Here is a 20,209-nt window from a genome sequence, read left to right as displayed (position 1 = left end):
GTAAGTAATTCATCTCAAACTTCTACTTTCACTAGAGTGAAGAACTCACTCCATGTTCTCTGAGAGAGTCGTGACTGAGACTCCTGCTGTCCGTCTATCAGCTAGCAGCCGGCTCCGTCAACAGGCCACCAGCGATGGGGGCCGTCTGCTTCAGACACCAGATCTGTTCTAGTAAACTCACTGAAGTTGGCTCTCACTTCCAAAGCACGAGCCAATCCCGCGAACAAATGTTAAGTGCAAATAAAACTGAAAGATTCATATCGTCATAACTCCTCTCTGTGCCTTCTCCCGCTGACCCTTCTGTGCCCCTGTTTATTTATTCCTCCGTCTCGTTCTGTTTTCTCAGCCCGTTCCCCCCCGTCTTCCTGCCTCTACCAGCTCTCTTCTCAAATTAGTGTCAAATTCCCCAATGTGCTTGTTATGTTTGTTTCTAATGCAGTACCTACCAAATGATAAGTGTCCTATTCTTGGAGGCCTTCTATCAATTCTCATTCATGTGTGAGGGCAGCTCGTGGACAGTAAAGTGTGTGTGTGTGTGTGTGTGTGTGGGCAGGTCAGTCATGAGAGCGGAGGGCCTGCATTCCTCTGTGCAGTACTAAATCCTCATGGGATAGACCTCATTAGTGAACTAGCTGTTCCCAGGCTGTCTTAAAGCCATTTTCCAGTGTGTGTATGTATATGTGTTTTTGTGTGTGTACATGAAAGCATTTGTTTATATGTTCACACTATTTTGTGTCCTATTATTGTTGTTTGTGAGAAATTCACTGTGCCTTCTTCTCCGTTTGTCATTTTGTGATGCTCCTATGATATCCTGTGTTTATGTGCAGATTGGGAAGACAGGTTTTGACTGATCTATCAGGCTTCCTGTCCATGTTTTGACATGTTGTGTGATACACAGGAAGTGAGCGTGGGGAGGTCAGTGAAGTCTACAAGCGGATGAGATGTACTCAAGGGACTTGCCTGATGTACTCTTCTCAACTTGGAACCATCTTAAATGCACACACTCTCACACTCTGTCCTCTCTCTTCTTCATGCTGTCATGTACTAAAGTGTCCCTGAGAGACACTTAACACATCACTCAGTGACTCCGTGGATCCAGACATAGCTTTGACCCCCCGCGGTTGACCCCAGATGGGCCTGACAGCTTCCCATGTCACATTCTGTCTTTGGTTTCACTTTATTTTTTTCAGCCTGAGGACAGCGAGAGGGGAGGGCGTGCAGCATTCAAGGGAAATACTCTTTTCAGATTTTTCAGAATGTGGAAGGAGAGAGATGACTTTGTTGTGCAAGAAGGCAGACAAATATTTTTTTCCACTCCTCATGACCCGGTGTGCACATTCAGCCATTTCACACTTTCATGTGAACTATAATTTACTTGAAACATGAGGACTGTGGCAGCCACTTCCTTCTGTTTGTAGAGACTACAAAGAAAACGACATATATTATAATGTTTGCCTAAGAGAATGAGGCTTCTCTGTGAATAATACCTATATGCTCCATAGTTTAATAATATATCTCCCTAGTACTACTGTATTCGTTATTCCCTGTGTCAGTCATGGCTCTACTTTGATGTAAGATGATCAACAAAGAAGAGTTACCATGTATTCTGCCCGGCTGTTTGTCTTTCTGCTTCACATCTCCTGACTCACATGAGGATCCATTACTGAGTGGGCCACAAGCACCAGGTGGCTGCACGCATATTTTTAGACAAATGCAAAGGATGTAGCAAACAGACCTGAGGTGACTCTTGTCAGCAATACTAAATGGTTATGAAACAGATTACATTCCAATGTTCTCGGCGTGTGTTTTTCAGCAGTGAATTAGCTTGCATAAGTTTAAGAAATCATTAATGGAGTCAAAGCTCAGGAAAGAAGTTTGATATTGTAATAGACTGTTGCAGGTACAGTAAGGTTGATAGTGGTTTAATATTATACTAGGAAGTTGTTGATGAACTGTAAACACACTCGCTGCTCACCTAGCAGGAACCTGACACACACACAGGCTCACAATGACCCTCTGATACCAGGCCATTGGCCCATGAGAGGCACGGGGGCAGAAAAACAACACGCACGCACGCACGCACACACACAGGCTGAAGCGACTGAGAGCTCCTGAACAGGCCCGAGCCAAGGCCTCCCTAACTGATCACAACACCGCTCGGTCTGATAAGCATCTTGTGCAATACCCAAACATGCACTATGTCTGTCTCTCACACACACACACACACACACACACACACACACACACACACACACACACACACACACACACACACACACACACACACACACACACACACACACACACACACACACACACACACACACACACACACACACACACACACACACACACACACACACACACACACACACACACACACACACACACACACACACACACACACACACACACACAAACACACACACACACGCTCACGCTCTTCTTTGAAAGCGGATGATTTCGACATCATTAACAACAGCCTTTGGGCGGGATGGATTGGCAGGCAAAGTTTGAAGCCAAAGATTGAAATCAGGCCCAACACATATTAGGTACACAGAAAAAGAAAAAAAACCCACGCACTCACTCGACTGAAAAACATACAGTCAACATGATTTATGAAACTCGGAATACACTTGTATTTTAGAGGCGCACATGCTTTTAGACACTGTATAATATGATCACACTGAGTGACAAACTCTGGATAAATAATCCTTTTACTCACACTGCTGGCTTTCTCCATGTCTGTTTTATCTTGAAGGATTTATTACTTGATACATGTCAAAATCAATTTGTAGAGAACACACACACACACACACAGGCTTTTCACTTCCCTCTTATTCTTTGCAAAAAGTGATTTATGCTGAGTGGGGGATATCCAAATGACGCCACTATCAAGCATTGGAGAGTATAAGAAGTCCCTGTCTGCGTTATCTCTGTCAGATGATATACTGTAACGGAGCACAGCAGCATAATGTTGACACATATACTAATGCAGATTTACAATACTGTACCTTTTGTATAAGCACAGGCATCCCTTGATTTATGTTTGTACCTGGGGTCCTGGAATGCGGGACGATAGTGTACAATAACTGTTATGACTTACTGCTCTTGACAACAGGTACAGTACACTCACTGCCTTTCATGTTAGTGCATACATCAGGGATATGGGAGGATGAGCAGTTGTTATATACATGTTGGCAAGACATTCCCGAGCAGCTCGAGTTCTCCTCCTGGTAATGGCAAACACACTTCTGCAGTTGAAAACATGCTATCTTGCTTAAATACACACATGGAAATGAATAACATCCTTCTGAGAGGGGAGGAATTCTTTATCGTTCCTTTAAACACCCCATCGTTTAAGGGTTTAAACATAGATTTTGATCTTGAGCCTTTTTTTGTAAATCTTTGGATCTAACCGTTTTGGAAAGCATGAATGACAGATTTTACTCCTCTTTTGCAGATCACTGAATGTATTTGGGTCAGTTAATATTTGTTAATTTATCCCATTTGTATCTGTAGGGAGATTATGTGTTTGGTCATGCATGTGTGTGCGGTTTGTGTGTAAAAGAATGGAAAATTACCAAGCTAGTACCACTACATGTTTTTAAAGCTCGGTTGGATGCTTCAAAATCAGATGCTGTTGGTACCTGTACATGTGGTTACATTTGTAAATTGTAATCCCTGTACATTTTGCTGTATGATGTCCTTTTGTTGTTCTGTTGTTTATGTTTTTATGTCTTCTTGTGGAACCTACTGCTGCAGGTCTCCCTTGAAAAAGAGATCATTGATCTCAATGGGATTTTACCTGGATAAATAAAGGTTTTGAATTGAATTGAATTGAACTGCCTGTCCACAGCTACTCTTGCATACTACTGGACCCATAAGCCAATTCATGTTTGTGCCTTTTTATGAATTTATGCTCAAGGATCTCTTGCAGTTTAAATGACTAGTGAATTTTGAGAAACGTATGTTATTGACTGTTTTATACCTTTTCCCCTCACTCCGCTGAACAGGGGCCGGAAGTGATCACCAACTGCTTCTGTAGCAAAAGACATTCCCAGCAATATACTAAAAAGAAGCCTTTCTCATGGCTCAAAACTGACATTTGTAGAAAACGTTGGAAATGTTTTGAGCGTCTTTAGATTAATTCCATACATGTGTAATGATCCACTAAATGAAGGCTCAATAAGAGATAGGCCATTCCAGAATTGGAGGACAATTTAGGCCCCGTCCACACGGAGACAAAACGAGTTGAGTCCGCTAACGTTCTCTATCGTATAGACCAGGGGTTCCCAAACTTTTCAGCCTGCGACCCCCAAAATAACAGTGCCAGAGACTGGCGACCTCCCACTATCACCTGGTTAAAAAAACGTGTGCACAGGACGCACGCATTAATAGGCGTATCCAAACACGCGCATAGACAGCCTGACAACCATGATATGATTTTACATATAGCAATTTAATATAAAATAATTCAATGTTAATCTCACCTAATGAGACGGGTGGGCAATATGCATGGAGCACAGCAAGTCCATCCCGGGCTTAATTTTGGAGACGGCCACTCGGAGATCATCCTCCACGTTTAGACGCGATCTGCATTTATTTTTTATATATGTCAGTGCCGAGAAAGTCTTTTCGCACAGGTATGTGCAAGCCAAACGGCGTCAGAACGTTCATCTCGGCCTTGGAAAGCTGTGGGTATTCCCTCTCGACTAAAATCCAAGCTTTTTCGCATTAAAAGCTGTCTTTAATGTGCGGTCACTTGACAGTTCAGCCAGTGTGTCCTCCATGTCGGATGACAGATGACTTGCGGTCGTTACAGTGAATGGTGGTCTTCAGTCGTATTTTTCCGGAGCTGTTTCCTCGGGGAAATACTTGTTAAAGGGCTTGCAGGTGGTAGACTTCTTCACAGAGTTAACACTAAGATAATTTTCCTCTATGAATTCCTCCAGCTCAGGAAAAATATCAATCCTGCCCATTTCAACTCGCGCAGTCCAGCAATCCACTTTCCTCTTGAATGCGCAGATGTTATCATTCAGGGACATGATGCTTGTGTTTTCACCTTGCAATGACATGCAAGACAGATATGCCAGCCTTGTTAACCAGTCAGGGTCAGCTCTGTCTGGTTCATACAGGCGGCTGAGAACATTTCCCCGCGAAAGCCACCTGACTTCTGTGTGGAACAGCAGGCCCCGATGTTCCGATCCCAGTTCGTTGCAGAGACTTGCGAACAGCCTGGTATTGAGTGGACGTGATTTGATGTAGAAATAATTAATTACACCTCAGGGGTCACATCAAGAGGATTCTGAAATTATCAGTCCACTTTGGGAACCCCTGGTATAGACGGTTCGTCCACACAAGGCCGACACGGAAACGCGGATAACGATAACGGCTCCCAAGGTGGGTAGATCTGCGGACGAAACGCTTGCAGCTCCGTGGCCGTTTCTCAATCTCGAGGATACTGGCTTCCAAGCCAATATTTCAAGGATGCTACGTCATCGAGTGCCGCCGAAGGACTGTTCCAATCTCCAGCATACTTGGAATTCCACCGAGGCTGCGTCCTTGGTTTGGGGGAAATTTCGAGGCTGCACATGGGTAGACTTCGCGTCCTTAAAATCCCCACAATGCTTTGCGCACGGACCAATTTCAAAAACCCTTGCGGAGAATGGCTGAACCGACGCAGCACACATTTAAATGTAAGTATGTAGTGGCGTAGAACATGTGTTGGTAAATATGTTACTTTGTTACATTTGTTTGTTATCACCAAAAATGTGTTCCGTGAAAGTAAAGCAAGTTCATAATTAGATAGACATCGTGAGGTATTTATGTTCGGTACAGTTTATGTTGAAACCGTTAGAGATAGTGGCACACTTGTTAGCCTGTTCCATTCTTCTTCATTTTCCGAAGCCGTGGCATGGAAGCATACTTGCTTCGTTTCTGAAGGAAGTGACTTGGAAGTACGCGACTACCAAGCCAGCATCCTCGTGATTGAGAAACACCCCGTGTGTACGTCCTATACGATAATTTCCTGATAATGATGATGCCATAGCACCGCCTCTCCCCACCTCTGCTGCTCACCCCCTTGTCACCGCTGATGTGTTTCGCCAACAACAACAACGGCGGATCACAGGGTTGCTTTCGTGCTCCAGACGCTACTGACCATGATACAGATGTTAGTGCAAAATGTACAGCTCCTCTACCACAACCATCAGCAAGAAGTGGACATGGAGAACTACATGAACTACATGTTGCTAAATCCACCGCGGAGAATAAACAGAAGGGCAACCAGGCAACCATGCTCGGGGGTCTTCTTCGCTGCTTTTGGTGTATTTTGTGGCGGGAGTACAGCGCCACTTACAGGCCCGGCATATGTACTACAGCGGGTCGAGCGGTCTCGTGTGTACGGACACGTTTCTTGAGCCGATTCCGTGTGGACGGAAGACTTTTTTGATATCGAATTCGATTAGTTTTTGTTTTCGTCTCTGTTCCGTCTCCATGTGGACGGGGTCTTAGACATCAACACTTTTGAAAAATGAACCCTTTATTTTATATGTTTTTGTTAGGCAATTAAGAAAAACAGGTATTAAACCATAACAAAACAAGTGATTTGCCCAGGCATCAAAGGTATACTTTTTATTAGATGTCTCACACACACACACACACACACACACACACACACACACACACACACACACACACACACACACACACACACACACACACACACACACACACACACACACACACACACACACACACACACACACACACACACACACACACACACACACGTGCGCGCACACACACACACACACACACACACACACACACACACACACACACACACACACACACACACACACACACACACTAACACACACATGCTCTTCTTTGAAAGCAGATTCTTTCGACAACAACAATTAAAATGAACAACAGCCATGAGGCGGGATGGAATGGCAGGCAAAGTTTGAAGCCAAAGATTGAAATCAGGAAAAGTTTCGTCTCATTTTGAAGCGTGTGTCCATACCTGATGATGATCCACTAAAGTAAGGCTCAATAAACATTGTATTCCCATTTCTGTTATTTTGACTGCCTTGTTGACTGTAAGTATCCCGGAGGGACGATTGAATGACATTCAACTGTTCTTGTTGGGAGGGGAGAAGGAGACTCACCTGGTGCAGATCTCTACTGAAGGCACTTTAAATAGTATTTATTTAATTTGCCTGTAAATTTGTATTTGCTTTTGTCATTTAAGCCCTGCAGGGTTTAGTTACTTATTATCATATTTCTACTTTCCATTTTCTCTATGAACTATTAAAAATAACTATAACCTATGATCAATTATCGTTTTGGATAATTTATGTGATTTATGTGATATTGCAGTCATTCTTTGTGATGTCTTAGATTTAATGTGTTATTGGAAAGTATTTATCTTAGAGTTTTTCTGAACTTTTGCCCTTTCCATAGAGGCATGTTGTGCCCTGTGTGGGTGTATCAGTCAAAGCTCTGCTCTGATTGGTCCAGCCTGAGAGTAGATTGACTTGCATTACAACCACCTGAGTGATGAAGTTATTTGTGTCTACATTTATTGCTAGTTCAGATTAGTGATGATTTATTTGACAATACCTGATGAAGATTCTACTAAGATCAAAACGTTGCGCTGTTAAATTAAATTAGTTGGGAGCTATCGGTGTATGAGTTGATCCTTTGCTGAACCTTTGCACACGCACAACACATAGGTTTTCTTAGAAATTCTGTAAAACACACACACACGTGTTACCTTGTTTGCTGGTGTGAAATCCAGGGATTCTGGTAGGGTTCAGAGATCTTAGAAGACACAGCGCGTCTGACTGCCAGAGGAACAACAGAGTGTGACACACACACACACACACACACACACACACACACACACACACACACACACACACACACACACACACACACACACACACACACACACACACACACACACACACACAGAAACATACAGAAACATACACACGCCATGGCAGCGCTGTCAGTGAGTCAGTGTGTGAGTCACACTCCGGCTATGCTGCCTCTCGATTTTTTATAACAGCCGCCAGCACGGCACTGTATTTAATATTCCACACAACTGTACTGAAGGACTCTGAGGATCACATGCAAATATTTCAACATCAGCATACACACTATAATGTACTTGCACACACACACACACACACACACACACACACACACACACACACACACACACACACACACACACACACACACACACACACACACACACACACACACACACACACACACACACACACACACACACACACACACACACACACACACACACACACAATATTTCCTTTAGCCAAATACGCCTGCACACAAATATTCAGGATTTATATTCACACACATATACAAACAAAACACTCACTTTCATGCCTGTGCTCTTCATTCAAACACACACACGCACACCCACAGATGTGCGTCCGTCATTGGGGATGACTGCAGATGAGTCAGATGGGGAGAGGAGGGAATCCTTACCACTTTGTAAGACATATCTATAGGAGAGCCAATCATAGAATTCTGCACCACAGATTTGACCTATCATCCCCTATACTTTCTCACAGGAGACTGTGCAGCTTTAGGTGGAGGAAAACAAGGTGTGTGTAATTGAAATGCCACACAAGTTTATATGTCTTTTTGAGAAGGAATATCAAATCCCCACTTGTTTCCTTGTGCTCAATTCGCAAAACACATTGGCTCTGACTAACAAGGTTATAGTTTTGATAGGGATCAACAGGAGCAAAAACTGCACTGTCATGAGGGCGGAGGCCAAGACAATTCCATAAAGCTTAAGTTGCTTACATTACATATCCGGACTTTCAATTAGCCTGCTTCCTTTAGAGAGGTATCAGGTGACACACACACACACACACACACACACACACACACACACACACACACACACACACACACACACACACACACACACACACACACACACACACACACACACACACACACACACACACACACACACACACACACACACACACACACACACACACAAGCTATCTACAGGTTGAAAAGAACACAATGTTTCCATATCAGCACTTCCTCAAGTAGCCGATGTAAGAAAAGCTTTAAACATTACCCTCTGGTGGTGACTCAGGGGAACTTCCACAACATTTTCAAAGACATCATTTTTTCAATCCCAAGAGAAAAAAAACACGTTTTATTGTTTGCTTGTTTCTTTTACTGTGCTGATTTCACAAGGTGTGGTTATGGAAGAAATCTGCACAATCGTGTTGGAAGGTACCAGCAGTTTGATTTTTTTTAAAAAGAGAAAAAAGAAACCTGTGGCACTCGAGGGCTTCTATAGAAGATCAGTGTGAGGCTCAAGGGAAAGGTGCTGCATATGAAAGCAGCTGCATGAGGCTGTGCGGCGGTTGACGTGTGCCCTGGGTGTTTGATTTGATGGAAGTGACGCTGAGGGGCAATGAGTCACTGTCAGCGATAAGGACCCGGGGTTAGGACTGACCTCTCTCAACTGTCACTCTTTTCGCCTTGCACTCCTCCTTTCTCTTCACATCTGGTTCTAAGCTTGGATATCCTTGTTTGTTTTTCAGCCTATTTTCTACAGTCAATGACTCATAACAAACTATTGCCTCCTTTTGTACCTTTGACTCTTGGCTAACCTGAGGATTGGTGTTTTTGTTTTATCACTGGCCTCACATGATGCTTTCTTCTCTTTCAAATGCTTTCCTTCTCGAACCCGTCACCGTGCATTTTTCTGCTCAGTGATCAGGGAGTGGAGCCTTTAGGTTTATCTGGGATTGGAAAAGCTTTCTGACTCACACACACTTTATAAGGGATGAGTCATTGCAACACGGGCCGTTTAGATGCACAGTATACCAAAGTAAAACTGGTGTGTGACTGTTTGCGCACACATTAAGGTGCTGTTCGCAGAGGGCTAATGACATACCACCTACGCTGCTTTTATCTCACAGTCATTGAGATAATACGTGTCGCTGTAAGGGACGTTATATTTGTTGAAAATGTAGTGGCGTGCACAAAGTCTACATGAATTTGTGAATGTCTGTAAAGGTTAGTGTTTTTTTCTCCAACTTATACTATTGAAAAAACCTGTAATATATGTGTTGATGTGCAGGAAATGGCCCAGGCAGATGAGGAAGGATAAATGTGTTGAGTGACTCATGCAGGACAGACATAGGAGCCATACTGTGGCAGACAACACATGCTGTGCTACACACACACACACACACACACACACACACACACACACACACACACACACACACACACACACACACACACACACACACACACACACACACACACACACACACACACACACACACACACACACACACACACACACACACACACACACATATATTATATCCTGTTTAACACATTGAAGGGTGCAAAATGTCCCCAGCTTCACTAGCACAACTCTTGCATATCTGTGGAAGAGATGACTCACTTTCTACTGCAGAACTACTGTCACTTAGGCTGATTCACACTCTGTACAATTTCTAAAATAAAAATATCTGCTGCCCGTTCTATGCAAAGTGAGTAAGGGAACACCATGTACTTATTGTGGCAATTCACTGGGAACAACGCACAATGTGAAAACTGATTCTTTTTTTAATTCATGAAGACGAAATACATGGTGCACTGATAGTTCCAGTACAACTAAATATGTAATGTACATTTCAGCATGTGTTATATAAAAATACATAAGACAATAATTGGCTGGGATTTAAAAGACAAATGTTAGTAAAGGACAATGTGTTCCTTAATGAACAACTACAACACACGTTGTGCACTACAATACTGCTCAGACTCACTGTGTGAAGTGATTTTGGCAATGACACAATAATACACTTTTTGTTTCAAACAAACAAGATAAAACAATACAACAAATCAATGATCATCATCTGTGTCTTCGTCTTCCTCCTCTTCAGAATCATCCTCATCCTCTTCGTCATCATCATCCTCCTCCTCTCTTCTTGCCTGTCGACTGCAATCCCTTTGTTGCTGTGACAACAAATTAACAGTCAGGATGTTACTAAAACATTTAGTAGGTAGTCATTAAAAGAATAGGACTTTTTTATGACCCACTAGAACTGATAGTATCTGCAGAGACCCTCCTGCCCTCTGCCTGGATTCTATTTTAAATGTCGCTGTGTTTCTGGACGTTTCTTTGCCCATCGCTCTGCCTCTTAGGAGCTCTGATTTACCCAAATACTACATTTGTATTGGTCAATTATGGCATTCCAGTCGGTTATTTCTGAATAACAGACCGCTGCTATTGACGATGTTCTTAAACAGAAGCATTACGATCCTTTTTGAATTAATATAAATATTGTACCACCAGTGGGTCAATATTTGTCCACTTTGCATCCTGCATCAACCTGTCTGGGTTTATTGCACAAAATGAATACTTAAATGTTTTTAATTGTTTCTAGCAAGGCACGTATATTAATATTGTTATAAAAAACAAAACGTTCTAGTTTTGTCAAGTTTTAAAACATTTATATTTCTACATACAAACAGGGTCTCCAATCCACTTTTCTCTCTGTGCTGTGTACCCGACTGCAACTGTGTTTGTTGTTTAGCAGCAACTGCAAATTCCTACATATTACATTAACCTTAATCATGGAAGCAAAAGATGATCTCGAGTTGTGGTGCAAGATGCATTCAGGGCACATTCCGATTACATTGGAGGAATGCAATCTGTCTCTGCAAGCTGCAATCTTTACATCTCTAGATACAAGATATACTGTCTGAAATCACGCTATGAGACCTGAAGTAGAATAGTGCAGTAACACTGTTGGGATACTGGGGTAAACTGTAGATGTAGGAGGAAATGCAGGATGTTGCTGGCATGCCATGACGTGTGGAGGTTCTAAATGAATGGTGGCTGGGATGATGCTGCATATGAAACCTGGCACCAGCCTCGACTGGTATGAGGAAAGCTATTGGGCTGAGTAGGGAATTATTTTATTTCATCATCACAATGAAAATAATGCAACTGTAAAGTAATGCCATAACAGAAACTTCCTGGGGGAATTTTTAAATGAGAGTATCTATGCACCGTCTGTATCTTACCTGTAAGGTCCCTGAAGTACTCAGGAAGGACCCGGTCCGATCGAGGGAGGTTTTGGAATTAGCTCGCACTATGTCTAAGCGTGACTGGTAGTCAGGGGGGTGCAGCGAACTCCTGAACACCTGCCAAAGACAGTAGGCGCTATATTTTTCCAAAGAAAACAGGAGAATGGAAGCACTCTTGTTCTCTTAATGCAATGCAACATAATCATGAAAAGAAAAGACTGTATTTTCTTAACAGTTAAATAAAATGTGCAAAAAGTTAAACACATCATGTCTACACACCTGGAATATCTCTAACAAATCAACAAATTACAATCTTTCTTTGATCAAGCATAAATAAAGCGGCTCAAAAAGGTATGCCTCAGATAACACGGCAAACTGCCACTTCAACTATGCCAAAGATAAATTCCAAAAGAAGTCTAGATCATGATTATCTTCATGCCTGTCATTGTTCCAGATGATTCAATCTCCCATGCTTTGTGCTATGACTCATTGAAAAACAGCCTTGTCTGGGTGAGGAGGAGTTTCACTATGAATGGAAGGGAGATGATTCAGTGCAAACACACACAGATGAAATGGCAATGGGTGGATAGAAATAGCAAAAGGACATCTACAGGATTAACTTCGCTCGCCGAATATCATTGATCCTTTGTTTCCTCACTACAGGCTTTTGTCTAGTAATAACAAACCTCACAGAAAATAAAATATAAACAGAACAAAGTAGCTCGCTATGACTTAATCATGGAGAGTTCACTTTAAAGTTACCACAGAGTTAAAAGGGTGTGGACTAAAGTGCATATGAGCAATGGGTTAATGAGTAATGGGTGAATACTATCATGATAGCCTTGACTTGTTAAATATACCCATCAGGTTTATCAGGTGCACAATAGACTGCCACAGTGACGCGACCTAAAGGATTTTGGAAAACAGCTTGAAATAAGGTCTGTGGTTGACACACATTTAAGAGACGGATCACGTTTTGTTCAGTCGGATAATATCCACATGTCTACCCTACTTTTATAATTTTCGAATCATAAATCGAATCGATAGATTTACGATTAAAAAATTATAAAAGTAGGGTAGATATGTGGAGATTATCCGACTGAACAAACACTCTATAGCTGACACATTTAATATATACATTTTCTCTGTGAGTAGCACTGTAATGATTTACAGGACAATAGTAACATCTAAATTCACCTTTTCTTTGCAAACTAATTCTGGCCGGCTAATTATAATGACTGGGCTATTGTTAAACAGAGCATGAGCTCACCTCCAGGTCCTGCTCTTCATCCACACTTTGAATGCTCTGGAAGGCCAAGGTGTACACCTCCAAGGCCTTGGCATGGAAGGACATCTCCACTGTCACAAACTCCCCAAAGATTTTCTACAAAGGGAAATATAAGGATACATATCAGTACTGAGTAGGCTTCTGAGCTACTCAAATGAATCACAACTACCTACTAGACATGAATAAGTTCTGAAATGACAAAATAAAATGTTTGGAAAACTGAAGGAGGATTCAAATGTGTGGGCAGGAGTGAAAAGAAAAAGACCGTCCAAATCATCACTGTCTGGTTTCACTTCACTGCCACCCACTGCTTCAACAGACAAATATTCCAACTGTTGAAATCGTGATGCTTTATTTGAGCTCTGTGAAGCGGACCTTGATGTCCCGGATCTTCTGCCTCTCAAACTCGTCTATGGTCTCCTCAAGCTGCCTGGTGGTCCGTGTGGCATCCATGGTGGCTCTCTGGAGCTCACTTTCAGCCTGATGGGGGAACAAGTCAATATACAACATGCTACAACACACATCAGACCAACACAGGAGGTTATGGCAACAGTGTGCTTAAAGATATACATCAACAATATCCCTTTATGCTTGTTAATTTGCTCAATTAGAAAAAAAAATACTTGTTAATAACTTGGCCAATATCAGAGCTGCAGTAATATAAGTCTAACACCTGTAGTTCCTGTCCCACATGCAAATTCAGATATTGACATGCTAATGTGCTCTCTAAACAGGAAGAGGATGTAAAACCTAATGCTATTTTGACTCTTATGTCTCATCTAGACAAGAAATGTAACACCTAGACAATAAAGATAGAAGAAAAAAGCTGCTGCCGTCACATATGGGTCCTATAGCTGCTTGGCATTAACATAACTTATGTGAAAATAGAGACACTGATGAGAGTGTGTCAAGCTAAGCTATTTTCATAATGCAAGTCACATCATATTAAAAAGGAACATTTGTTATTCAGTAATGTGTTTTTTCTTTTTGTCATACATCACCAGCGAAGAGATGCACAGATAACATGGGACAAACCTGAGACTGAAGGCTTGGTCAAGGAAAAACGCTAAAAAGTTTGAAAAGATTAACAATAAAAGCAGATTAAAGTGTATTTTCCTGTTGCAACATAGATTTATCTATAACCAACAAGGAATTAAGCTGTATCGAAAGATGTCGCCTGCACTAAAATGTACACAGGTGGTTGTTATAATATCAGAAGTCTCTCTGTGTTTGATATTAGGGAAATATGAAACAAGGATACAATGATCTGCCTGTCGGAGGGGTTCCTCTGTCTGGTCCTCTCGAGCTGAGCCATCTGTTTGGCTTCTCTGTCTCTGGCACTCTGAGTCGCCTTCAGATCCTCCTGCATGGATGCACAAGCACACAAGGACAAAGTAGTCATTATGAAAATGAACAATGAATGTAGATTATTTATAAATGTGTTCCAGGACATCATCTAACAAACGTTATGTGTTTCCAGACCAAGACCTCGAGTAAACCCTGGAGTGCAGGCTTTTGTGTTCTCTTTACCATGAAACAGTTGCTATTAAAGGGTGAGATAGTGTTTTAGCAGAGAAGCCAATTTCACTTTTTCATGACTTAGCCAGTTAGGTGTAATTATGTGTTTTTTGCCACATACTATAGATTGTGGTAAATATGCAGATTGAAAAGTATTTGATTTATTACAAAAAGTTTAAGTTATTTCAATGGACGAATGATAAGATACAACTTATAGCTAAAATACATTTGATTTATTACAAAAGTCCCAAAGGCATAATGGACATGCTATTATTTGATCTAGAATATTTCCTTTAATCCTGGTTATAACATGAACCTGTGAGGTTCAATGGCACAAAGGCAGGCCGAGGGCCCGTTACATCATTAAATCAACACTGCCCTCATGTGGGCATGCAGTGGTAATGATACTGACAGTAACATGTCCCAAACTGCCCCCTCAGCCCTCATTCTCATTTGTTCCCTCAGACATCCTTGCAGGTCAGCAGGCATTTAGTATTGAAACATGCTCTGTAATAAGCTTCAGTATTTTTGGAGCTGGGACCAAAGTTAATGGCACTATACTCCATATAGTGCCATTAACTTTGGTCCCAGGTCCAAAAGGGGACATGGCAAAAAGTTTTCACCAATTCCACTGTCCGGTTTATTTGTAACTGTATAAAATGTGATATCTCAACAACAAGCGAGGATAAGCCAGAAAAGTAACACCAGTGCTCTGACAAATTGCTTGAAGGTTAATGTATCTAGAGAACTTTGGCATTCACAGTACAACAATTATAGTAGTAATAGTTGTTAGCTTCTCCTGGAAGTGAAATTGTTCTTATTTTAGCAATAGTTGTAACTCATTGAGCTTTTTCATTGTCATTTGGAATCAGTGTAGACGTCAACATGGCAGCAACACTTACCCTTTTACGCTTCACTACAGCTCCATAGCTTTTTAATGGCTCTATGACTTTGGATTCAAGTCTTTCCACCTGTAATGCAAGTTACTTCACGTTAGGTTCGGTCTGATCAAACAAACTGAGACTTGCAGTAAGAAATACTTTCTGGTTTTACCTCAGCTTGGCGGTAGTCTTGGATCTTGGCCATGTGGTCTGCAAACTGCTTCATACCCCTCTTCAGATCTGGTGTTTCTGTGTCTGCATACAGGCCAATTTCCCGAACCAGGACATCTGACTTGTCCCGTAGCCTGGCTGTTTTACGGACATATGCGGAAAACAGTTGGCACATCTCTCCAAAATGTTTCTCCACATTGGTGATGTTTTCCTGGATCTTTCTTGTCTGGTTGTCTCTGGAGAGAGAAAAAGACAACATTTACAGGCTGACAGCAGTGATCAAACAGTAAAGGGGACACAGAAGTGAATTTGTCCAACATATTTGTGCTGGGAAGACATTAGAATGACTTTTGATCTTGTAATATTGGTCAGGGGTCTCGGATCAAAGACAGACAGCAGGGAGTGGGACATCCTAGATATGTATACAATTGATTTGCTTATTATACTGTGCCTTCTTTTACGTGTATGTGGCCTAACGTTTCAAAAAGAAAGGTATCTTTTTTAAGGTGTGTATCATACTAACCTATTAAAAGAATAATAAAAATGTGAAGCTGTAGCATATTTCCCTCGCTGATATGAATAGCATTTAGCCTGCGGATTTATGGGCAACAGTTCATCATCAGTGTTATTTTTCTAACAATATGTTGGATTTCTGCTACTGTTATGAGCTTTTTAAAAATAATGAAATACATGATATAACAATAGTTTAGCCACCCCTGTAGTCATTCTGAGGACCCCCAGGAAGTCACCGGCCCCTGTTAGTGAAGCAGGCCATCCATAGGAAAAACCTCCTGTGTGCTTTTCTTTCCAGATTATTTGATAACACCTATTATTTCCTCGTCATTGACATATAGTAAGTTAGGAGATGGTTGTAAAACAGTTGTATTAACAACCAGCTAGTGTAAGTACTGTTTTTATGAAGGTGTTTTCTAAATGGGAGCTTTATTTTGAGGAATGTAAACGGAAATCCGTTTTAGCGGTTTGTGGCTGAAAAGAAAACAATCCGTGTTGTGATCATAAACACTAAAGGATTCTTGTGTTTACACCTACTGATGATCAACAGTTGACTCAGTTGCGGATATATCTTTTATAAATGTAAATCGTTAAAGCAGGAGTTAAATAACAGCTAGCTAACCTATGTTTTCCTCGCTGTTCTGCGAGGTTATTTATGCGTTAAGGTTAGGTTACCAGCCGTTACCGGAGCAGTCAGCTGGTACAGTATGCCCCTTACCTCACTCTAGCATCGGGTGTGCGGCTCATGTTTGCAGAAAGGCACAAATCTGGACCCAGATTCAATGCTAACTAGCTAGCTACTGTTTTTTTCTTTCCCAAGCTAGCACGCCAGTCTGCCGTTTCCATGGAGTCCTTAGAGTTTCCGCTCGGTAATGCATTCTGGGATATTGAGTCGTTGCTGTAATGTAATTGAATGTAGTTGTGGAGCTGGGAAGAAAGAGTCTGCTCTGAGTTATTGGTGAGGTGACAAACTGGATTTGAGTGCCTCTTCTATTTAACATGATGTTATGAACGTTCAGCAGTGTCTTCTGGAAAACTCAAACCTATTTTCCAAAGCTTCAATGTCATGTAACTTAAAGAGTTGATATCAATGCACAATTGTATAACTGCACCGGAGAATAGGAACACACTTCTTTTTATTGTATTCATATGTTTTTCATTTGGATATTGTTATGCAAATTCAGCAGTTTCTTGATTGTAAAATAATTTTCTGACATGTGATTATGACTTTAAATCCATTCCAGATGTTATTACTACACTGGACCAATAGGATGCACTTATTTTTCTTTGGATTTTATCTTGTTTTTTCTTCATTTTTTGGTCTGTAAATATGGACCATTCTGTTTAATCAGTACCTACTAATTATTACAAATATCTTGCTGATAATACTGGACTGGAATGCATTTATAACACTTTAATCAAACCCCTTCCCTCACTTTCACACACACAGATACCGGCGGAGCTATGCAGGTGGCTTGTTGAACCATCAGAAGATGTTGGGGTTCAGCTTCTGGCTTAACAGCAGTAGGAACATTATATTGAATGTCAACATCCATGCCATTTTTGCACAGCCTGCTCTACCTGCACAGCCACAGGTAGGACACTAACTTATCTTAGGGGGACTTGAAAATACAGCACTTAAAGGTAGGGTAGGTAAGAATGGAGAAACCAGCTTGAGCTAGAATTTGAAAGTACACAACCGAACAAATCTGCCCCTTCCTTCAGACTTCCTTACAGAGTCACTCCTCCAACACACACGAACCCGCGCATGACCAATGAGGGCACAAGATAAGTTTGTGCACGAGATGGAAAGCTGACAGGCAGGTAGGCCATTCAATTATCTGCCGCGGGCCGGGGCAGATAATTGAACTAGCTTTATACAGCGCCACTGCTTCCACTGCTTCCACAGATGACATATTTGTATATATTTATTGTCAAAGCATTTCATGTATTCATTGCTATCGGGATGTTAAGAGCATTCAATATAACCAAAAGTGTTTCTGAAGTGAATTACCACCCTACCTTTAAGTAATGTAATCTGGTATTGCTCTGAACACTTCTTCTATTACTTTATAATTAACATACGTATGTTTTACAGTTCAGGTTGTTTCAAGGAGGAGTAGGGCTTTATAAACATAACCAGGATTTAGGAGAGGTTCCTCTGAAAGTTTCTTCTGATTCTGTATTGCAGAATAAAAAAAGGTCTGCAATGTATCAGTAAGTACACGTTTATAACCAAGCCAACAAGGCTATAAAATCAGTAATAATATGTGTAACGTTATGTAATGCATTAGAGATATTTACTAAAATATCAAACAAGTCATTTGATTTTCCTTGGCAATTGAAGGTGAAAATCCCTGCTGGAAAAAACAAATATTTGGCTACTTTCTATGGCTTTTATAACTCCCCAAATAGATCAAGGTACATTGCCTACATTGCAACAAAGCGTGCCACAAATAGTGCTTTTCAACAACAGCTTGACTGCTTTTGAACTGGTGCCAAGCCCAGACTTTGTGATCACTGAAATGAATGGAGGCCTCATTGTAATTCCCTCCTCTGTGTTTGGGAATGCATGAATGTCACCAGCTGCCACGTCTGCTCCTCTGTGGAAAATGTCCAAAAACCTTAATTATCACGCTTAATCATCCATGGGATTGAAGCAGGGGAGATCCCACTGTAACAGATTGCGATGTAAAACACGGTCATTGCATTGAGCTGTGTGCCTGAAATCCCAAGAGGATCTGGCTTATACTCTCTAGTACAGATGATGCTGGTATAGATTAATTTTATTGTTAAATGTGTCTGATGTAACCTTCTTCTGCTGCAGCTGAGAGATCGTTACACCGTGTTTTTTTTATAATTTAACAAAAATACCAACAAACTCTTCGTGAGTTCATCTGTTGCCATGTGAGGAATTCCCTTGCAAAAAATGAAGGCAAGCTTGAGTTTAAACAGCCTCGGGTTACATTTACAAGGCACACTTTGTCGTCATTCAAAACACATACAAATGAAACTGTGTTTACAATAATAAGACGTGGATACGAAATATTTGAAACATGTATTCTGTAGTGCAAGCGAGTGGGAGTGTATATGGTAAATATTAAATGGAGTTTAAGACTCTAATGGCTAGATAAATAACAACCTATCAATCAGGATCAATATATCGTTATCAGCAACCCAATATCTATGTAAAGTGAAAACATTGAAACTTGGCATCGTCTTCGAGATACACCTTTATTAAAATGACTATGGCACATCTGTTTCAACCATTTCCTTACAGAGTTATACAATTGTCAATGTGATATCATTCCATCCAGTGTTTCCCCGCCAACGGAGCCCCGCACCCCCCCTGAAATTCAAGGTGTTTAAAACAATTTAATAAAAAAAAATAAAAATGTTTATATATATATAGCACCAAATTGCAACTAATCTATATCTACTGTCACTTGCTCTTTTATTAAATAAACTAAACACTTTCATTTTAAGTTGTGAGTTTAGTGTTTTTGACCCTAAGAAACACTGATGCATTAATCAATACATTTAAATAAAAAAAAAAATTTCCCCCCCGCTCAGGCAGCACCCCCCCAAAGCAGTAAACCTAGGGGAAACACTGCCATCAAATGTCGTATTCTTGTCCAAATAAATAATATACTATAATATTGTGATGTAATGGTTGAGGGAAAAAAGCAGTTAAAGCATCTGGTAGTTATGT

At 41.1% G+C, this 20,209-nt stretch overlaps 1 protein-coding gene across 3 annotated transcripts; it reads right to left on the bottom strand.

Annotated features, from left to right (window-relative positions):
- Positions 1-10,638: 10,638 nt before the first annotated feature.
- cibar1 (CBY1 interacting BAR domain containing 1) lies at positions 10,639-17,367 on the bottom strand. Of its 3 annotated transcripts, XM_034240742.1 has the most exons (9): positions 17,216-17,367; positions 15,986-16,220; positions 15,835-15,903; positions 14,676-14,777; positions 14,450-14,455; positions 13,790-13,894; positions 13,397-13,510; positions 12,124-12,243; positions 10,639-11,049 (listed from the first exon to the last, which is right to left on the bottom strand). In XM_034240742.1, exons 1-9 carry the CDS (start codon positions 17,242-17,244, stop codon positions 10,936-10,938), a joined length of 894 nt encoding a protein of 297 aa, XP_034096633.1. In that variant the 5' UTR covers positions 17,245-17,367; the 3' UTR covers positions 10,639-10,935. The 3 variants fall into 3 exon arrangements, with proteins under 3 accessions (XP_034096633.1, XP_034096635.1, XP_034096634.1); XM_034240744.1 differs by lacking the exon at positions 12,124-12,243; XM_034240743.1 differs by lacking the exon at positions 17,216-17,367 and having other exon boundaries at positions 15,986-16,243.
- Positions 17,368-20,209: the final 2,842 nt, after the last annotated feature.

Source organism: Gymnodraco acuticeps, unplaced genomic scaffold, assembly GCF_902827175.1.
Source record: "Gymnodraco acuticeps unplaced genomic scaffold, fGymAcu1.1, whole genome shotgun sequence".
Taxonomy (NCBI): Eukaryota; Metazoa; Chordata; class Actinopteri; order Perciformes; family Bathydraconidae; genus Gymnodraco; species Gymnodraco acuticeps.
The sequence above is the reverse complement of the archived record's forward strand: the minus strand, read 5'-3'. Positions and strand labels throughout refer to the sequence as shown.

Coding starts and splice junctions, on each gene's coding strand:
- cibar1 (XM_034240742.1), bottom strand. CDS start 17,244: ATGAGCCGCACACCCGATGCTAGAGTGAG. Junction 12,244..13,396: donor ATGAAGAGCAGGACCTGGAG/GTGAGCTCATGC, acceptor TGTCTTTGGCAG/GTGTTCAGGAGTTCGCTGCA. Junction 11,050..12,123: donor GTACTTCAGGGACCTTACAG/GTAAGATACAGA, acceptor TTGTTGTCACAG/CAACAAAGGGATTGCAGTCG.